The 23,499-nt window shown below is 35.4% G+C and overlaps 1 protein-coding gene across 2 annotated transcripts in view; it reads left to right on the top strand.

Annotated features, from left to right (window-relative positions):
- The window catches only part of LOC113517848 (adenylate cyclase type 6), a 337,672-nt gene extending 315,704 nt beyond the window's left edge, over window positions 1-21,968 (top strand). For both annotated transcript variants that reach the window (XM_052895423.1, XM_052895422.1), the window contains exons 18-30: window positions 4,059-4,156; window positions 4,535-4,619; window positions 4,778-4,894; window positions 5,450-5,536; window positions 5,834-5,994; window positions 6,325-6,464; window positions 6,543-6,652; window positions 7,238-7,457; window positions 7,979-8,110; window positions 8,391-8,515; window positions 9,617-9,769; window positions 10,427-10,580; window positions 11,584-21,968. In XM_052895423.1, coding sequence (XP_052751383.1) covers window positions 4,059-4,156; window positions 4,535-4,619; window positions 4,778-4,894; window positions 5,450-5,536; window positions 5,834-5,994; window positions 6,325-6,464; window positions 6,543-6,652; window positions 7,238-7,457; window positions 7,979-8,110; window positions 8,391-8,515; window positions 9,617-9,769; window positions 10,427-10,580; window positions 11,584-12,014 — 2,013 coding nt within the window. In that variant the 3' untranslated portion in view covers window positions 12,015-21,968. The remainder of the gene's footprint in view (window positions 1-4,058; window positions 4,157-4,534; window positions 4,620-4,777; window positions 4,895-5,449; window positions 5,537-5,833; window positions 5,995-6,324; window positions 6,465-6,542; window positions 6,653-7,237; window positions 7,458-7,978; window positions 8,111-8,390; window positions 8,516-9,616; window positions 9,770-10,426; window positions 10,581-11,583) is intronic.
- Window positions 21,969-23,499: the final 1,531 nt, after the last annotated feature.

Here is a 23,499-nt window from a genome sequence, read left to right as displayed (position 1 = left end):
GCAAGCTGGATTACTCGTTTGTAATAAGAGAAAGGGGAGTATTACAATATTCATTAGAATACTCAAACATTGTACCGTTACCTTCATGTGGCACGAGGTTTATTTTGACATAAATTAAGCCACAATTAGATAAGTAGGTCACGAGGGAATGTACTGGATTTTATAATTGCATATATATCGCCCTTATGTTATAACAGTTTCCCCAATGTACTGACCTTGGTAATTTAAACCACCAGAGGGAGACTTTGTACAAAAGTCAATTGCTGGGGTACCTCTGTCCCATTCGTGTTTCAACCGTGAAGCAGTTTTGTTTGCATGGCTGTGTTTCCGTTTGAAGAGTGGGATATGGCGTGAATTTACTGGGTACAGAGGAATAACACCTGAGTCCTCAGGAATGGCAACGCATGGGGGGTATCATGGGCGAAACAGTATACTCTGTTATGTCCATGGTACTGCTCATGTCTATAGGCGACGGTTACCACTTTACATCAGGTGGGCGTCAGCTTGTTTGCCATTCTAAGTAGCATAAAAAAAAATTAAATATTTCTCTTTCATTAAAATCCGAACCAGCCGAAAGATTTCATTAGATAAAAAAAAATATTATAATGACCATACAGCCAACTTACTATACATACTAATTTTTATTCTCACAACGGATATAAAATTAGATGCACAGATGGTCCTTAACCTATCTTAACAGACGTAGTATACTTTATATGCTAATTAACGCGGGCAAAACTCCGGGTCACAGCTAGTAGTTAAGTTGGATGAGAAAACGAAGACCGTGCGAGTTACTAAAGCATAGAGAGCCTCTAAACACCCCATAGATGAGAATATGCAAATGTTTTGCCCCGTTATTTCGCTTTGTCTGTTTACGATTCTATGGCCATATATTACAATAAACTTTTTTAGTATAAAGCGAGATCAACAAGAAATTTACGAGTTACACCTACGTAATAAAACTTTATTTACTCTATGGTTAAGTCTATAAAAAAATAAAGTGTTATTTCCACGTTGGAAGGAAAAAGTATATATCCATGCTTTGAATAATTACAATAACATTTTACAACCCTGATCTGTGAGCGGCGCGGCGTTTTGCGGTAATAAATGCTAATTCCAATCAGGAAATCTTGTTAAAAAAATGGAGCTTTCTTTCTTTGTCTTAATTCTTACGAATCGCTCAGTCAGCGCGGAACAAATTGCGACCCTTCGCTTATCGCAACCTTTCTACAGAAAGCCCTTTCTCGGCCAGTTTGATATATATTAGGCATATGAATGTATTGAGACATAAAATATAAATATAGAAAGTAATTTTTTTACGCAATTAACACACTTTGCAGATAAAAAGAAATAATAGGTAAGAAACAATTAGATTAATTACATTTTTTTTTCTAAAATAAAAGCCTAGACTTTTTATGTTGCCGCGTCGCTGCCAATTACAAACCGTAACCGTTTAAAATTAATTCTACGACAAACGGCATTTCACCTCAACTGTGTAATTAAAACTATTCATTACATCAGGGTCTTGGAAATAATTTTATTACATTTTCAAATATCACTTTATTCGTGTTAATTTTGCTTCTGCGATTCATTCAAACGAATTACTTTTGTGGAATCATCATGGCCGCTTTGGACTTCAATTGAATTAATGAAAATAACAGTACGTAATTATTATATTTTGTTATTTTCTTTTATAAAATTAAACATAAGTTTTAAAACACAAAAGTCGTCAATAGCTCGGATTTTTGGACTTTTAACATTTTTATGAACAAGTATATATTGCTACGCAAAAAACGACAGCTTAGACAGACTCGACAACCCCATCGATTGCAAAAAGAATTGTGAAAATCGGATTAGAATCAGCTACGCAATCGTGTAGCGTATTCTAAATAAAATTCAGACGAATCGGGTACCTGCCACATCTGTGCTCACGCGTATAATCCCAATATTTATTATAAACGTGAGCGTATATTAAATAAAAATATACTCTTAAAATTATGACTGAATCATAAATATAGCGTGCAAAGTTATAAGTAAATTATAAAATAAAATATATACTCTGAAAACTCCATCCATAATGAAATAAATACTACATACTGTATATTACTGTGTATTGAAACATAATACCCTTTTTGTTATTTGCGTACGTATTTACGTCATTAATAAGCGGAAATCAAATACATTTATAATTTTACTAAAATCGCATTCATGTTCATATATATTTTGTGCTTGTATTCTACCTGTGTATAGCCCTATATATGATAGCCATATTATTTTCACTGGGTCGACGAAACTTGCTGTTAATAGGAGAATTTCATGGACATTCAACTCATAACTTTGTATATCAATCAATCTGAAGGCGACTGCCACGAGAACTCGCGAGCAATTTAAGACTATCGCGAAATACTTGCGTAACACGGCACACCATGTTCTTGTCATATACATCATAAAAACACGGATACTGTAAGGAAACTAAGTACCTTCTTAGTATAAAATAATCTGTCTTTATAGACTTATAGAATATACTTATGTATATTAATAATATACTACTATACTGTAATGATTTAGTTACTAATAACGAGAATATATCACATAGTTATGGTAGTAAAAAATTTGACAATCGTCAAAAATATTATACTTTAAAAATTTAAAATTAATTAAACAAATGTTAGCTAAAAAATCTACTGAAACAACATTAAATCGAGTAGACGCTAAAATTGACTTATTAAGCGACGCTTTTGTTAAAAACCAGTTATAAATAAGTCTATCACTAAAATTGATTATATCAAATAAACAGAGTTTTTAATGTCAATATACTAAACGGGTCACAAGTTGCTCTGACTACTTTCTTTGCAATTAAAACTTACTGACCGGATAAAAGTTACCAAATTAATATAAATACCTGATAAGAGATATCTTGACCGAGTGGAAGACATCAATATCCTTGGAATTATCCTCAAAAACCGCTTCGTATTTTGTTAAAATCTTATAGAAACTTTTGGTTCAGAAATTTCTTAAGCAGACATTCGGTGCTATTTCTATTTCACACGTATTTAAATATTTTTTACTGTCTATATTATTACTACCATAATACATTCGAGAAACCATCAACTGAATATTATCTTTTTTTCAGCAAAGAACAATTCATGACTTAAAATATAGTGCTAATAATCTGGGGGCACAGCAGTGCCCTGATCAAGTGATCAGTACCATTCTTTTCTCTAAAGGTCTCATGATACTTTTGACCCACTTTTAACTTTACTGTGGATAAAGCAAGAAGTTTAAATCTTTAATGATTAGGAGAGCATACTATAGCTGGCTATATCACTAATATACATATTGGGGGGAAAGGGATTGTTAGTAATGGAGACTGAGAATCCCATTACTAGCAATATACCCAACCAGGTCGACCTCCTCGTGGTTCCCCCTGGAAACTATAATGGTTAATTCCTGATGAATTCATCGTGATGGGCTAACTGGCCTGTTTTCATTCTCATCTATCACCCTTCACTGGTGCTCCGCCAGCGTATCCCGTTAGCGCAGGCGGGGTTACCATACCATTTTCACCCATCAAAAAAAAAAAATATACATATTAATTATATCTTGTAATATTCAGTGAATTATCGCTAGTCAAAATTCTATTATTTTAACATTGACACACTCACAGATCATCAAAATTGTAAGATATATTTAGTTATCTCAGAAGGCTCAAATTTTAAATTATAATTAGGATTTAGTCTAAAAAGAAAGAAAAATATGAAAAATACCAAATTTATGTAATTCGTTTTAATTAAATGAAAAATAATAATTATTAGAAACGTTCACTCATTCAAATAACACATCGCGCTTGTTGCTAAAAGATATAATTTATATATGTAAATTTATCCGAGAAGAAAAAGGAGTTTGACCTGCAAACAACTATAATAATTATAATGACTTGGCAACTACACGTATCAACATTATTCCTTATATAACATACATAAGAGGAGGAGCAACTATGATAATTATGACAGAAATCCTAAATTAATCTTGTACGTGTATACGGTGAATTTCCGCAGTACACGGCCGAGCGTGATCGCATGCTGAAAGTATACTTCATCTGCTCCCTGGTGGTCTACATCGCTGTCCTGATCGTGCAAATGCTCGCCTTCCACATGTAAGTACTCACCATCTTCAGCTCATCGCAGTCCACTACTTCACTATGACAATTTTGCCTTGAAAACATTGATTTCAGCATTAAGAACTATTATCGTGTTTCTTTTATTCTTTATACATAGAGGTTTTATTCTTTATACATATACTCAGTCGTTCGACTTTCACGATTCTCCTCCAGTCATTCTTACCGCTTTCAAGATGTAAATTCGTTACTTATCCAGTGCTCATCAAATACTCTTTGATTTTTGATGGATTGACTGCTGATAATAGCATCACTCTAGTAGTAGTTTCATTCTCTCTTTGGCATATAAGACATGTTTAACTTCATTACAACGTATTCACTGCAATGAATTTTAATTTACAATTTTTCCATATGCAGCACTCTCCTGGGATTTATCACGATTGCAGCGTGTGGTTTCATTCTGGTCACAGTCACTTACGTCATCATCTGCGTGGATTTCAAGGTTATTTATTAACTTATATCTACACAGTACTGAAAAGAAAGTATTATCTTCAAACGTTCGTCTTTAATGCATATTTAAAAATGGAACATTTTAAATTCTGGAAACCACTATACCAGCAAATCTACAGTTGTAGTCAATTGTCAAAGTGCTTGTTCCAGTTCACGGGGCCGTGCCTGCGTCGGTTCTCGGAGCGCGTGCACAACAACCGTACACTCGCGCAGGCCTTTTCGTTCCTGGTGGTCGGCGCGCTCATCGTGCAGATACAAGTCATCATGGTCGGTATTCTGCATCTCTCCGTCCACCGACCCTCCTTGATGATTAACAAACGAAGTTATTTATCATTTCAGGCATTCTTTATCCACTGCTGGATATAAGCCTCTCCCACAGACTGCTATAAACCATCTGCATTCACTGACTCCCTGCAATGCATTTTAGATCGTCACTCCATTTAGTGAGGGGTTATCGATAGATAATTTTTTTATTTGCGTACGCATGAAAAAAGATACGGCGCCAGATATAGCTGTCTTATCCTATCTTATGCATGCAGTAACTAAAATAATAACTAAGTAATAATAAAGATAATCTATCCCATCTAAGTCCGCAATATTATAGTTTACCTAGAATATTTGCAATCAGACTCGAAACAAAAAAGCATGTTTTAACACATCAATAAACCTATTTTTTTTTACTTACTTATTAGGAACTAAAAATATAATTTATTGGTCAGAAACGAACGATGTTAAAAATAATAGGTACAGAAAAATATTCAAAATCAGTACATAATGTAATTGCCTCTTTTACTAAATTTACATTTTTTAATTTCTGTACAGGTGCAGAGCATGTACAAAGGGGTTAATCGTAAGGAACTAGTAACAGACAATGATGGAAGTGCATTCTGCCCGTATGACATGAACGAGGTACGCCATACACGTTTATATCTTTCATACCGTTCCTTATTAGAGGCATGAAATCATTAAAGTCTAAAATCGCAACTTTATCGGTTGTTACTCAATAGGGATTTCGTAATCCTCTAAGATTTCTAAGCTAGGAGGTGTGATTTCGAGCTGACAGTACCTATTATGTCTTCCGTATTGTCTTTCTTAATAAAATAATCTTTAAGTTCTAAATCCTGCACTTTACAAATAATTAAATATTAGGTATTTATAATTTATTTTTGTAAATATTAACAAGTCGTCACATTATGTTCGCTGCAGTACTACCTACAGCTAACTTTGATGGCGATGTTCCTCTGCGCGGTGCACCAGATCCTGATTACCATGGTGAAGACGTTGCTGCTACTGGTCATTTCTATCACCTACATTATTATCACCACACAAGAGCATCTCTACTACCGCAACTATTTCTTCAACTTCGAGTAAGAAACACTTTAACATTTTGAATTGTAATTAATAAAAAAAAATACTTCTGATACAATAAGAATTTTAGTATTCCAAAATTATGCCCGACAAATCTTCAAACTAAATTCTGTATTTTGTATATTCGTATTCAAGTCAAGTTAAACTGCAAAAGCGACGAATATTGTGTTATCGCTAAAAAATATTTAGAATTCGTAATGTATGTAAATTTGTAATGTACCACTTGACCATTTAGGTAACTTTGGAATCAATTTGAATATAAATTAGTGACTATAAGCAGATCTTATGATTGATTTCTAAAACATCTGAAATACGTTTCTTTTTTACAGACACAGATGTGGCCTCGACTGGAACCAGCAATGGATGAATATTGTGATCGCCTTGGGTGCTACCGTTGCCTTGATTTTGCATTCCCAACAGACAGAGAGCACTTACCGTCTGGACTTCATCTGGAAACTGCAGGCAAACAGTGAGTCTTCTTGACATCACCGAATGTATATCTTTGGTATAACCAGTAATGATGAGTAACTGTAATGTGTCTGTTTAGATGAGAAAGAAGAGATGGAACATTTGGAGGCCTACAATCGCAAGCTCCTGGCAAATATTTTACCGGAACATGTCGCCCAACATTTCCTCGGCAGCGATAAAAATATTGATGTATGTTGTTACAACATTGTATTATTTATTATTATTCTCATAATGTTTTAAGAGCTTTAATGATTAAATCCAAATTATCGTTTTGTAAGTTCGAACTATCTATGACACTGTATTTCGGTTTGGACGTTTTGAGTCCTTGTGGTGGCACCGTATGGTACCGTAGTCTTCAGAAATAAGAGATGACCATCACATTGTATTCTTTTATCCCCATTTTGCCTAAATTCATCATCTCAGCTATTGTCAGTCCACTGCTACCTACATAGATCTAAAATAATGCCCCTTTGACCTATAATAAGGCTGTTTAAATCTATAGGTAACAGTTACTACTTCCTGGATCGTCAGTTTAATTAATATCACAAATTATATAAAAGCATATTTTATTCTACTAAGAATCTAATTTTAATTGTCTCCATGAAAGGTCCCTTTGAGATTAGGTATACATATCTTTCCAAAACCTTCCAATCTCTTAATGTAACTCTTACAAATTTTATCCTTGGACTATTTACTGCTTTATAATACTTACTACATTAAACAAATGAAACTTTAATTTCATACTTGTAAATTTTTACCACATTCCTTCCGTAGGAACTATATCACGAGCAATGTGAGTCAGTGTGCGTAATGTTCGCATCGATCCCGAATTTCTCCGAGTTCTACGTGGAGTTGGAGGGGAACAACGAGGGGGTCGAGTGTCTGCGGCTGCTCAACGAGATCATCGCTGACTTCGACGAGATACTCGCCGAGGAGCAGTTCAAGTACATCGAGAAGATCAAGAGCACCGGCGCCACCTACATGGCTGCTTCTGGTCAGTTTTAGTTTGATATGGTCAACTATACAGGTACTTGACTATGCTCCGTATTGATTAAATATAATAACTCCTTTCAAATGGCTTCAATGTATTTTATTCCTGTTTAACTTCTTTATTTTCCCCTTTTTCATTAAAAAATAAACTACTCCATTACCAGTATGCTCTAACTTATAAATGTATGTTCCATTAACTTAATACATTGCTACCCTCGGTTCCGCTCCCGTGATCTCCCTTTTTCCTGTTTCATTGGAATTACACAAAGAACCTCTCTCAGTGCATGTGTACACTGCAAAAGAAATTAACCTGCCAAAATTCAACTTCATGTTACTGAGTAGTGTAGTTTGAAACTGTGCAATTAGTCAATCAGTATTTCGAAATAGCTTAACTAAGTGACTATCTTAGTTATAGATATATGTTTAGCAAATTTTATTCTCTACAGATATACTATTATTATTTAAATCCGTATTTAATATAATTACTGTTTATCGAAATAAACTGTTGTGATTATAAATGAGCAGGCTTAACGGCGAGCACACGCGACCTCCGCGGCTACCGCCACGTGACAGCGATGGCGGACTACGCGCTGCGCCTACGTGAGCAGCTGCAGTATGTCAACGAGCACTCGTTCAACAGCTTCCGCATCCGTATAGGTGAGTAACCATGGCCCGTCAACTTGGTGCGTGGCGAGCGGTACGCCTTAGCGAGGCGGCAATGTAAAACGTCTACGGCATTGGCTCGCGGGTTTTCCATGCACAAGTTAACGGGCTATAACCAACTGTTAGTAACTATCGTAGGTGAGTTAGTATATAGATTTCCTTTACCGTTTGTACGCTTTGCAAAGCGACGTTGCATCAGCGAATGAGTTTAATTATTTAGTATATGTGACGAACGATAAGTACAAAATAGGTATGAAGAAAATATTGTGAACAGGCATTAACATCGGACCGGTGGTGGCTGGTGTGATCGGCGCTCGCAAGCCGCAGTACGACATTTGGGGGAATGCGGTCAACGTTGCGTCTCGAATGGACTCCACTGGGCTCCTCGATCATATCCAGGTATTTACATCGTATACCGCCTCTAAATTGTATTATCATATACATAAATCTATGTCGACTATATTGTACTCGATATAGTCATTATTTTTATATTCGTAAAGTTCAAAATCCGAATTAATTTTAATAACTATCGCTCTGCGATTGTGGTACCACAATTGACCAATTACTTAAAGATTGCACCTGCGAATTCTGTTGAATCAGCAAATTTCCCATTTGCTACTAATATCACATTTGTGAGAACACTTGTAATCTTTCGCAGGTTATTTTTTGTTTTAATATTTGTTCCTATTCAGATATATTTAATTTCATTTTGGTCATCAGTGGGTTATGATGAAATGTAATCAATTATTCCTCTGCATCCTACCTGAAAGTGATTTAGCAATAAGGCCGCCCATCCTTACCTTGCTTCTTGTAATTATGATTTGAATTTTTTTTATACATATATATATATATATATATATATATATATATATATATATATATATATATATATATATATATATATATATATATGTATGTATGTTTATGTATTTGTGTATCTTTCTTTAATAGGAAAATAAAACTTTTCAGTTATTTGTTCTAATTTGGAAGTCTTCCTTACTAGTGCAAACTTTTTAGTACACTTAATTTTAATTTTGAAATAGGAGATTTGAAATATTCTCTTCCCAAAAATATGTTGTAGAAAAAGAGTTAAAGTATTGTAATTTCAAAATATGAATTCCAAATTATACCAAGTACGAACGATCACTAATGTAAACATAGATTTTTTTTTTTGTCTTAATTCTTACCAGTTTTGCTTCGCACATTTAGACAAGGTACAATCAGCATTAAAAGTTGATGTACGTATAAATTTTCGAACTCTCTATCGATCGTTACATACGTCATATGGTCGCTATGTTCAACTGGTATTGTCTATTTGATAATCTAATGTTATTTGATCAATGACGTTTAACGATTTGGAAAATCTAAATGTAATTGTTGACTTTCGGTGCTATCTGTGCTTTTAAAACTTGTTGCACCGCTTGTGTTCCGTGCTCGACGTGTGCGCGTTGTGGCGTTGAATGTCTGTGAATGATATGGTGTGTCGTGTACCGTGCGCAGGTGACGCAGGAGGTGTACGACATCCTGTCGACGCGGGGGTACCGCCTACGCTGCCGCGGCACCGTCGACGTGAAGGGCAAGGGGAACATGGTCACCTTCTTCTTGGACGGCGTTGGAGACACCGCTGAGCCCGGCGCCAGGGATATTTACAACGTATGTGAATTCAATATGTTATAAATCATTATGGATCATGTATTAGAGCACGCAAACAAGAGAAAAAAGTAATAGGATTTAATTTTTTTTTTATACAACTTAGAATGGCAAACAAGCTAACGGATCACCCGATGGAAAGTGGTAACCGCCGCCTATAGACATGAGCAGTACCATGGAAATAACAGAGTATACTGTTTTGCCCATGATAACCCCCATGCGTTGCCATTCCTGAGGACTCAGGTGTTATTCCTCCGTACCCAGTAAATTCACGCCATATCCCACCCTTCAAACCGAAACACAGCCATGCAAACACAACTGCTTCACGGTTGAAACACGAATGGGACAGAGGTACCCAAGCAATCGGCTTTTGTACAAAGTCTCCCTCTGGTGACAGATCAATGGTAATAAAAAAAGCCAGTTGTTGCTTGGCTGTTTTAGAAGAACGCTTCTGCCTATCACTCATTTATCCCCATTTAGTTTTAATCGCCTCCTACGATATCCACGGGAAAGGCAGGAATGACCTACTCTAGCATCACTCGACAAAATTATTTATTTATTACTAATAAACATTTATTTACAGAAGGGTTAAATAGCTAGAGCGGTATGTACGATTTATAACATACAATACATACATGAGAAACTCGGCGTCCATTTCAGAATCCCACACCGTCGACATCCGCGGAGGGTGACGAGAACGGCAACGAGCCTGAAGGCAATGGCTCACGACCTGAACACCGCCCGCTGGAGACGCTTTCAGAGGGTTGCACCGATGAAGATGCAGGACCGTCGCCGAGAGCATCCATCCCTAGAGGTACACCGGACATTCTAATGACGTGTTAAAGCGTGTCCAGCCTTGTGTTTGTTGATGCGTATTACGTTAGTTTGAGATATTTGAAGGTACTTACATAGGCTTTAAAGCTATGATTTCTTTTTTTATTTGTATTAAAACAGCAGACAATCTTACGATTCGTCAGACAGTAAGCAGTTATTTAATTAACTAAAAAATAATTAATAAAACTTAATTATTATTTATGTATTTATGTAATAATTTATTTTATGTTAGTTTGTTTTTCTAATTGCTTGTTTTTGTAATTATATATATTTGTTCAAGTATTGAGTACATATTTACCATATATGTTTAGATTTGTATGTTGTTGTATTTACCCGAGGGAGACTTTGTACAAAAGTCGTTTGCTTGGGTACCTCTGTCCTATTCGTGTTTCGACCGTGAAGCAGTTGTGTTTGCATGGCTGTGTTTCGGTTTGAAGGGTGGGATATGGCGTGAATTTACTGGGTACAGAGGAATAACACCTGAGTCCTCAGAAATGGCAACGCATAGGGAGTATCATGGACGAAAGAGTATACTCTGTTATGTCCATGGTACTGCTCATGTATATAGGCGACGGTTACCACTTTACATCAGGTGGGCCGTCAGCTTGTTCGCCATTCTAAGTTGTATAAAAAAAAAATGCAAAAAAAGCATAACTACTCATTCATTCATTTTTTTACTTTCACATTTCCTCCTTTAAACTGAAATGCCAACATAACTTTTAATAATAAAACTAAGTGATACAGTGGCATCCATGTAAAGCACTGAGTATTTGAAACTATGTTTCTTTTTTTATCTTGCACGCTATGTAATCGCTCCATCCTGAACAAACACAGAGAAAACACGGTCCTTAAATGCAATCAACCGAAAAGAGAATGTACTACTCTCAAGGGTCGATTCTTTCTGATTATCATTTTAGTAACGTCTCACATCGACCTGCGATATAGTGCAGTAAATAACTAATTATATTATAACTGCATTGCAGAAAATCAAAATGGCACAGTGAGCCCACGGCTCACCAACGGCGGCTCATCGTCCCGCGAGAGCGTCGCGAGCGCGGTCCGAGCGCGGGTGCTCCGGCGCCTGGAGCGGCCGCGGTCGCTGGCCGACGCCGCCACCCTACCGGCCATGCTGTCCCAGTTGCACAACCGTACGTATTCCACCGAGTTACACTACCGCGACCAGAAGAACAATTCACTCCGAGATGTGAAAACAGCAGTGGTGGAGTCGCGCAGCAGTGGCGAGATCGAAGCGCTGCTAGAGGGCCACGGGCCACGCCGCGCCGCCAGCCTCGCCGACATACTCTTCAGGAAGAAACAGAACAGGATGGGCACTGTCAGTATCATCGAAAATCCCATGAACGCTATGTACGATTTCAACTCGAAGCTCACGCCGGAGGAAACATCTACTGGCTAAACTCCAGACGTTACTCGTAATACGGCCGATCCGTAAACGGCCGATTTGAATTGCTTTAAGACAACGTGATCACTTATTGTTCTTTTCTAAAAACAAGTATTTGTAGAAAGTATTCAATTATTAAAATTAATTCAATTGTTTAAATGGTCTTTTTGAAGAGAATTTCAAGTGATAAACTCTTGATAGGATTAACATAAGTATTGTAAACACCTATGTATGAAAGCGTGTGTTAAGTATATAAATACTTGCCATAACAAAATAAGGAAACGTAGATACGTACTAGATGTCTAGTGAATAGGACTCTGACTCTGCAGAGACAACATTACTCGGCCAGACCCCGACCAGACAAGACTGAACATGACCGCCGACAATGAACATACAACGGAACGTGACGGTCACGCTTCTAAGATAATCGATGTGCTTACGAATTTATTGATATTACATGTATAGACGTAGTTGTACGCGGTGTGAGTCTGATGCATTCACATGTACATGATTGTGATAGGGTTGAGCGCGAGCGTAAACTGAGCGCAGGTCGAGCGGCGAACGAACGGCCGAGCGCACGTTGAGCGTCGACTGAGCTTGATTAGTTGTCGAGCGGCCGCTGGATACAGGTTGAGCATCGACTGAGCGCCAGCGCAGCGTCAACCTACAATTATTATTAGTGCCAAGTAGCGGATGCGCCCTACGTCGTAATTCTAATATAAATAGTTAAGTCGAATATGGAAACGTTTTGAATTATTGGAATGATTTATTTAGTATATAACTATTATACTTGTAATTAATTGATGTATTTAGTTCATAGTTTATTAATAAGGTGATATTATACTATCTCATATATGTACTTATGATTCGATTGAGACTTTAGTTTGCTGATATCGAGTGCTCTCACAGTACTCATTATGTAGGTACGTATATTGTTGATTATCCAAATGTGTATTTGCTTATTTAACTGCTGTTAACATTATTTCGCTACATAATTGAACGAGAATTCCTCGCTGTTCCACTTCGAAAACTATACTCTTTTATTGCATCTATACTACGTTTTAATTTATATATATCACTGTATAAAGCTTACAACAATATCCAAAGAATAGTTATTCACTTTATTGTAGTATTATTGTGTAAATAGCGCGTCACTGCGGTGTCCGACGGGATCCGGATTGTTACAAATACAGTGCACATTTTAAGAGGACTGTGCGTTTATTTTTTCCTTATAAATTTTTAATATTATCAATTGCTATTCAAAGTCATGCGTATTTAACTCCGCACACAGGATTATCCCGCAAGTATGAAAATTGGCGGGTCACATGTAAAACATATCACATGCTTGCTCTCCGTGTCCGGGATTACTCGCGAAGCGATACGAGGATGATATAGGTAACAATATGACCCGTGGAGCTTGATAACATCCTGACACTGTAAACTCTGTATTTCGGTTTACGTGTCAGCTATGAAAACCGTGCTGTTTATAATTTGCATGTAAAAAATCACGTCCAAGTGACTCGTTTGGACACCTCTCCGCGTAGCCAAATGTAATCCTTAGAATTACAATTTATTATAACAAATATGTATACGATTATTGTAGTGTAACTAAAAGTGGATTATCGTTCATGCACGTCTCTCGTCCGTGGCCCCGCTCTCCGTTCCTCCCTATGAGTTCAGGAGAAGCAGCACAGCACGCATAGTCAATATAAGGTAAAATTAGATAGGTCACATGTAGAAAACAATGAGCTTTCTCAGTCTTTAAAAGACTTACTCTATCTATATAGTACGTACGTCTGATCTTTCGAACGTGTGGAGGTCTCCACGGTCTTATTTCCAGCCCCCGTTGCCCTTTGCATCACCTGATCCTGCATGAAATGCTCAAGACCAAATCCTCGGGTCCAAATATTAGATAATATATATTTTATTTGTTGAATTATAGCTGATATAATATATCCTATATATTGAAAAGTTTATAAATTAATATATGTAGTTGGTCACGAATACACGAAAATGTCGAGACAGAAGGTGCAGCGAGAATTGGTCGTGCATGCAGTACTATATACAGATGCAGATATACCATGCAAATATATTAAACTACCAGTCGTGGCATTATAAAAGCTATACAGTGACACCACTCACCCCCATATGAAAAAGCCAACTTTTTTTCTTGTCATTTCTCAAAACTCGAATGGAATATTTAACCAAAGTCAAGGCTAATTGGGGCAGAAAAATTACACTTAAAGTACCTACAATTACAGCATCTAAATTAATATTTGTGCTCAGTGATATTTTGGCACCAGTTTCCAGTATTCAATTGTTTTCGATACTTTCAATATGTGACGCGTATACTGGTAGTTTGGCCTCCTTTTATTAAACTGAGGATCTCTATCCAAACATCAGTGTGGTGCAAGAGAGAATCTCTGGATCCAATCCATAGATATCTTATAGAGTATTGGATACACTCACTCACGCTTCCGTCGTGACAGTCCCGCGTGTATTCACATTGTGTGTTTTTGTTAATATATACGTGACTATTTAATATTAACAACTTTTAGCATCCATTATTTACAGTTCCCGTACCTAGTATTATACGACGTAGTCGATATGGAATTATAAAAAGAGTTGTAAACCCTTACATTGTGATGTTAAGATTACGTTTAGCTTGCCTCCCGTCGCAGATGTGCTTGTCGTGATAGCAGTACGCCGGTACGTCGGTATATTGTTGCTAAAAATTTATTCATATCGTCTACATATAATAATAACCTGCTGTTGTAATATATATATATACATATATATATACTGTTTGTACATAGTTGTAATCATGTAATTTATCCACCTAGTTACGAATTGAGACCTTAACCTATCGAGTCAAGTGCTAAATAAATTGGGCACCGCGCTCGTTAATTTTACGATATTTTGATTAACATAATCTGAAGCTAAGTATTTTTCGATGTTCTATACGTATTAATAAGTTATCGTGCCAAAGTCGGCAGCCAGCGACAGTATTATTGTAAGATGTTCTACCAATACCTCTGTACTCTTTATAACCATCGGTACCTTATCCCCCCCCCCATCCCCCACCAGTCAATTCCCTTCCCCTTGTTCACGATTATCTATAAAAATATAAGATTTATTTACAAATATATAACATTCTATGTTAGTGTTTAAATGAACAAATATCAATATATTTTAAATGTACCAAATAACGATCCAAATAACTTTTACATATACATATGTACAGTATTATGGGCTTATTAAATGTTCACATATCATAACGGACTGTAAATGCTTTTATCGAAAACGAAACGTTAGCGGCGCTACTCGCCTACACTAGAATTTTTAACTCGCTCTATTATAAAAGAAATATAGTCGATAATAGTTAAAATATAACTCTTACAGCTAACATTTCAATAAAACCAGAGGGCCTACCATGTGATATTTTTCGAAATTTCGGCGACGAACGAAACAGACGTTTGATGTTAAGACTACATGATACATAAATAATTTAAAATTATTAAAAATGTTAAAATATCGTTTATCTAGACCAGTGATTCTCAACCACTGTGCCGCGACACTTTTGTGTGCCGTCAAATTTTAAAAGTGTGCCGCCAAATTTAGCAAATATTTAAAATTTTTGTCATAAACTATTTATGCAGTGTGTTGTAGTAAGTAAATAATTTTTATCTTTTCCTTTGTGTGCCGCCAAATTTTTAAATCGTTAAATATGTGCCGCAACAAAAAAAAGTTTGAGAATCACTGATCTAGACTATTATGGTAGGATTTTTGATGAATGGAATGTTAAGCTCCATTTAGTCATTTACTGGGCCGATTTCGGTACGAACAAAGACACGAAATTGAGCTCGAAAATTCGGAATTTCAAATCACGATAGACCCCAGGTGTACGATGACGTTTGCGGCTCTGTGATTACGTCGTTATTTAATCAATATTTCATGGTTGCAACCCTAAAATTACTAAAGAATGACGACTTTATAAAGTCATAGAACTCACCTTACTATTCGGCATGTAAAGTTTTTCAAAATAGTTATAATAATTTTAATTGTTATTATTAACTACATGCTTACTAAATTGAACATTGGAACAGTATGGAAACTGAATTAGAATTTATTGTGCACGTGAAAGGGTAATTCGATCTTGCCTATTAACTTGTTAATTAATAAGGACTCCAAAGATCAGCTCTATCCCAACTGTGACTCTAATATCGAAGACGCTCGTTTCGTAGACAGTTTGTAAATTATTGTCTTAATAGTCCACCAATTTTATTATAGAATTTGTAATAATAAAGAAAAACATTAGTATCGCAGTTTCCATATTGAACGCTTTATGGATACCCAAATGATATCAGATACTGCTAACAGATCCATTAGCTCGGTATCTTTTGTGTATTATTTTATTGCAACTATTTATAATGCCGTTTACATAACATGTGATGAGTTATATATTCTAGCAGGTAGGCACGTGGGTAGCGCGTGTCAACAGCGCGGCAGCGGCACGTGACAGTATCGGTAACTGCAACATGTACCATATATGTTAGATAATAATAATTGTCTATTAATGGAATAAGAAACTGTACAAATTATTTCAACACAAATCTGGATCTTCCATTGTAGGCCCGTTATATAAAGTTGTCGTATACATTGCACTACACTGTATATTTAGCGGGCAATATGCAAGTGGGACGCTGCAATATTATAATATTTACATAAGACATACTGTTATTATACGTCGGTGTTGTGTGCTCGGTCGTGTTACAGCGGCGCTGGGCCGCGCGGACGGCGCCGCGCCGCCGCCGTGACACCCGTACCGTACTGCTACTCGTAATAAACAATTAGTTTATTAAATTAAATAAACACGCAGATGTATACTTAATGTATCTACACTTCAAACCAGGTTCAGAGTCGCACTAATCACAAACAAAAAATACAATACAAAACAAGATAAATTTATTAAAAAATTAAATAACCCCCGACACAAAAAAATACCTATAAGAAGTAAATGCCCTGATCATTACGTCTCTGACACGTACTCATTGAGACTAGATGACTTCAAAAACACTATATCTGCTGTAAATTGTATGAGAGTTGGGAGTCCTGCAGACGCCTTGATGCTATACTATCAGGCCAAGATTACTATGGCATGGAAATAGCGTGAAACTAACGGTACAACCAATTTTAAATTAATCTAACTTGTGAAAATTGGGGTAATCCCTTCGTCGAGTACAAAATAAGTTATATATTTTCATAAATTATAGCCAAGAACCATCTCAAACACATCAGTTTTATATGAAAAACGCATCAAAACTAACCATCTGTTTGGAAGTTATGATGCCACAGACAAACACATAGATATACAGACACGTTACACTTACAACACAACTCTTTCGGATCGGGGGTTAATAACTGAGTAATATTATAAAATCGGTGCTTGAAATACATAAAAAAAACATGTTAACCCAGGACCTGATTTAGATGAGGCGCCAGAGAATGGGGAAATGCTCAGAGCGGGAAAATGAATTGATTGCCAAATAATATTATAAAAGGTGTCAAAATTCATTTTTAATCGAAGCAGCGGAACAGCTAAATTGGGCACTGTGTTAACCCCTCTGCCAGACTCTGGACGCTGGCCCTTCAACTGTACGTACGCTCAAACGCACTAACATATCCCACTCGCTTCTGTGTATAACAATTGTAAGAGCCAATCATTTCACACGGACGACAACAAAATAGCTCGAGTGAGTGGTTGTGCTCAACTCATAAGAATTTTATTAGATAATTTCTGATTGTTATTCTTTGTTAGCACCGAGTCACTGAAGTAGTTCAATATTACATACTATTATATATACCAGAGGGAGACTTTGTACAAAAGTCGATTGCTTGGGTACCTCTGTCCCATTCGTGTTTCAACCGTGAAGCAGTTGTGTTTGCATGGCTGTGTTTCGGTTTAAAGGGTGGGATATGACGTGAATTTACTGGGTACAGAGGAATAACATCTAAGTCCTTAAGAATGGCAACGCATGGGGGTTATCATGGGCGAAACAGTATGTGTGTGTACTGTTATGTCCATGGTACTGCTCATGTCTATAGGCGACGGTTACCACTTTCCATCAGGTAGGCCGTCAGCTTGTTTGCCATTCTAAGTTGTATTAAAAAAAAAATCTCGTTTGCAAATAGCCCAAGAGACGTATTCAGTGACTCGACATTATCAAAGGAACAATGTTAATGTAAATTTTGAATTAATTCCATAATTTAAATATACGGATCAGTATGTCAATATATGTAACTGACGCCTAAATCCACTAATACAGTAAACGAACGAACTGTTGTTCTCAATATGTCATAGTGTACCAATAGTGTATGTTACCATAATTATCCAGCGCACAGTTTTTAATATTTTCGATGTCCCCTGCCCACATATCGTCCCATAAATTTGCAAGGACATACTGTACTAGTTAATAATGTTAATGATATAATTATATGTGTTCTCTCGAATAGGTTCCAGACTGTCGGTGACATCCCATGTTGTGTCGAGCGTGGTACTATATTCTATACGAGTATTGTTACTGTCACTCTGTGAGTGTCTCTGGCGGCACAATTAATTTAATAGAAATACGTATTTAAATATAGTTATTAGTGTCTCTTAAAAACCTGTAGATAAATATGTGTTCCATGTACCTACGGACCAAAAAAATAACTTCAAAATGAACTAACGTACAATTTATTAGTTATTAATTTACTTTCAACTTGTACCTAAGTGATGTTTACAGATTATTTTAATTTAAAAACTACAATATCCATGTACGACGGTGACGTCTAAGCCATTTCATGGCTTGGCTACGTCTCCATGGGACGCTATTTATTGGTTTTTAAGATCACACCTCTAAATGGACGTCGTTGTATAGTCATTTTATAGTTATGACTCTAAAAAACAAAACAGTGACGTATTTTTGGAGTTGCCCACGTCGCCATGCTACCTAGGTATACGATTATTGTTTTGCTCTTCGCATTGTAAATTTGTAAAAAAAAAGATATCCAAAATAATGTTTACAGATTGTTTTACTACCACTACTAGTTGAATTGTATACTTTATTGTTTAAAATTAATTCCAACACAAATGATGAAATAAACATAATCCTTTCTCCCACATAATCGAGTGTTCACACACGGTGCAAATACTGTATAATTGTGTATGTGAATATCTCTGTATCTGGTAGGAGATACTTTAACACGTATATATTCATTACATCCCACAATCTATCTGTATCAGTTTAATAACAAATTATCGTTAAATATATATTTAGTGACGTTATTTGTAGTGTTGTGATATCGTCAACGTGCAAGACAGTCTTCTTTCTTGCCAACTACTTTGACAATATCGTCCGGCCGTCGATCTGGTTTACAGTCTGCCTAGTATTCTATACAGATCTTTGTCAATTTGTCAATGTTGGCATCATTGCGACATAATCTTTACCCAACTTCTTTCAAGTTGTCTAAGTGGCCAGCCCATCTCCATTGTAGCTTCCTAAATTCAATATTTGGAACATGATCAGACAGTCTTATTGCCTCAGATACAGATATCTTAATAAATTTCTGTGTTCACTGCGCCGTGTGTTGTAACTATATTATGACTTTTATATTATTTAACATATTTATAAAAAATAAGCTACAGTTTTGACCGCTCTATATAAAATCTGTAGCTTTTTTTATAATATAAAATTAATTGTAAATATTTTTAAGAAATTAATTGTAATTAGTTTGAATATTGTAGCTCTCATGACCCAATCTCTCGAGTTTGACCGCCACACTTTTATTTATACATTTATTAAACTATGTGATAGTCATAACCGGATCATGATCTAAATGGTACGATAAGTACCATATCTGAGGTGTGGCCTACATGCGATCTCATCATGTATTCCCGTAATAAATTTAGAAATGAAATCTATGTCAATCTGCTGTTATATATATAATATAAAACTTCAAATTACAAGATCTAAACGTTGCATGTAACTGCAACTTAATATTATTGGATTTGTGAGACTTGTGTGCATTATACAGTCTCAATAGACTTTTAATAAGAGGCATAAGGCCACACTTAAGACGACCTGCAGTTAACCTATATTTCGATCTCTTAGGAGCTTCCTTTGCCTCTTTATAAATAAGTGTTACTATTGTCTAAAATTACAATTTGTGCCGGGAGATACTGACATATAGTATAAGTTGTGTAAACTGTCCTCACTCGAAGGCCTAACGTAGAGTCGAGTGTGTACCAAAGTACCTTACCTACCTCATACAACAAAAACGTTGACTGGTATATTGTCAGCCGACTTCAAAAAGTGAGAGGCTCTCGATTGTATTATTTTTTTATTTATATTTCCTCCTAACTCCGTTAATTGTAAAACCATTTTGTAAAATTATTTTGTTATGTGAAAGGATATGCTTGCAGATTGGTCCCATTTATCAAAATTGGTAGAAAATTAACGAAATCCATTCAGTAGTGTTGCCATAATTGAAGTCGGTTTTTAATGTGAGACACAATTTTTATTTTATATGTCAGAAGTAGTACCAACAGACTAAAAAAAAAACAGTGGATAAAATAATAAAAACTACACCGCACCATTTACCATATACTCACATTATTATTTCAACTTGTTACCATCGCTGTGGCAAATAATACATTTTTTTTTAAATAGCTTATCATGATTTTAATGGTAATTTACGGGTATCCCTAGCCCATAAACAGCCCATAGACAGGTATATAGAGAATTCCCAGAACTATTAAATGTCTTGAGAGACGTTAAGATATTAGTAATCTGTTAAAATATCTGACGTCAAAACGATATGAAACAGATTTTAATTATTTATAAATGTTACTGTTATAAAAAATACTTTATAGTTTTAAGATAATATAAATTAGAATATCTATGTTTTTATTTTCATAGTTATTTTGACGAGTGATTTTTTTTAAACTGCACACGTGGATTTCAAGACCTAAATTGATTACTACTAAATAATAACGTGTTTCAATAACCATTGCAGTATTATATGACTCTTGTGTAATAAATGACTTGTTTATATTTAAATTTGTACATTGGGCAAAATTTTGTATTTCACATATTATACGGCCCGCCTGATACAAACCGCAATACATTCAGTATACAGAAAGTTAATAAAGGGGCACCTATCAACGTTATTGTTGTGTGTCTATAATCTAAAAAGATTACCTAGTAGGTTACATTACTTTATTCGTGCTAACTATGGAATAAAGAATTTTCACTCTTAACTTGAACGGCACTAAAGCAGGAGAGTTGTCGGCAGCGCGGTGCTTCTGTAGAGACCTCATTGTATCCCACTTTAATAACAATTAAGCTTAATAAATTATTAATAAATTATATAATAAAGGCCAGACAGGCGTTAAAAAAGATCCAAGAAAGATAAATCGGATTTTAATTACAATAAAAAACGAATGAGGTTGAATATTGTAAGCACATGAAGTTAATCACGCATTGCGAATTTTCCCGCGCATTTTTTTCGCACACAATTCTAAGTGAATTTATCACACAGTCTCGCATAAATAATAGTGCAAATAAATAAATATTAATTATACGATTCAATCTGCCGGAAAAAATTAAATGCACGGGGACAATTTTAAAATATCAAATGCATTACTAAATGAGTAATTAAGACTGCGCAACTTGCTGACCGCTCCCTGCGATAGTCTCTGGCTAAATTCTGTACAAATGTTGCATATTGTTAATTCCTAGAAATCAATAATCTGTACTGATGTTACCTATCACACAGAATTTAGCCACGATTTCTTTAGAGTTTACTTCTATTTTTAATAAAATAAATAGTACTGTCTCGATTTTATTACTTACAAATGTATGTACCACGCCTTCTTTCTATGATAAACTGTCAAAATATTTGTAATAAATGGTGTTACGTGTAGTGTCTGTTGCGTTTCATTTCATTCCGCTTCACCTTGTTACTTTTACCTCTCTCTATCTAGTATTTTTGTTATCACGGAATATTTACCTACTGTCAACGACCTGCTTCATCCTCACTGGTGTCCCGCCAGTGTATACCGATAGCGCAGGCGGAGGTACCATTCCGTTACCATCCATAAAAAAATGGAGTACCGTTAAGAATCTTCAGGAATTTTAGTGAAATTGCTTACATAATTACATTTTGTTTTAATTTACCTACTCACAAACATCTGCGCCCGACGCGTCGCTTATTCAAGCTATCAGTGATATTCGAATTCATACGCCAGAGGAACGTAGATTTACTTTGCAAACTGAATAAGTAGATATTATTATTTATAATAAGTTTATCAAATTTGCTACCAAACAAGCTGTCTAACACTGAAGTAATTGTCTAATCTCTGCCGACTGTAGAAAGAATTATCTAAATCGGACCAGAATTCAGTAGATATTGCTTAACAGTAAAATTTCATATAGAAAATTTCACCAAATACAATATTTGAAACAGAGCTAATAACTGTTATATAGTATGTGTTAACTGTGATCTCTTTTCGATAACTGTTTGTAAAGTCGGCGAAGATTATTTTATTTTACACACCCAGAATCAAGAGCCAAGCTAGTATCTAAACAACTTATACTAAACACTAGACAAGTTAGCTGTGTGATCCCGGCGTAGAACGGGTCACTTGTACCTTCCCCGTGGGTGTCGTAAGACACCACTAAGGGAACTTATCGTTGAGAAATACGCAGAAGCGTTCCTCTTTAAACATCACCAAAACGTAACAAGCATAGCAGTTATTAGCAAACTCCTTGTGAGGGCAGTTAACGCCTGATATGGTAAAATGAAATGATATTAATTTGCTAAAAACATTGTAGATAAAGTGTTGCATTTGTGAAGTTTATAAGATGTCCATTATGTTTCGCTACATCAAATGGCATGCAAATATTAACTATTGAATGTACCTACTGATAGGTTATTTTATACTGGTACATTATATATTTAATTCTCAGTTATTTACTACATTATACAATACACAAATCACTACTAGTACCAAGTACACACTGTGGTCATGCATTATAAGCAGTCAATAAAGCTATTATAAATAATAAAATTATAGATATGTCAAATAAAAATAAAATTACAATTTAAGCTATCATATCATACTAAGTCAATGTCACAACATTAATATATACATTTATAGCTTACAAAAATTCATTAATATTATAAAAATTATTTTCTATTAACCATGTTTTTAGTTTCAATTTAAAATAATTTAACGGCAATTCTCTTATTTTTTCGGTATTCTATTATAAATTCGAATAGCCATTACACCGCACTTTCGTTGATGCAGCGTTGATTTACAGGTGGGTAGTTTCAGTTTTGTGGGGTCTCTGAGTGTGAATTTATTATATTCTATCTTTGTTGTAAATAAATACAAATTATTAAATTAATACAAATTGTTATGGTATTAAAAAGTAATCTTTAGTCTCTCTTACAG

The sequence above is a fragment of the Galleria mellonella genome, unplaced genomic scaffold (genome assembly GCF_026898425.1).
Source record: "Galleria mellonella isolate WM207_F2 unplaced genomic scaffold, CSIRO_AGI_GalMel_v1 utg28, whole genome shotgun sequence".
Classification (NCBI taxonomy): Eukaryota; Metazoa; Arthropoda; class Insecta; order Lepidoptera; family Pyralidae; genus Galleria; species Galleria mellonella.
The sequence above is the reverse complement of the archived record's forward strand: the minus strand, read 5'-3'. Positions and strand labels throughout refer to the sequence as shown.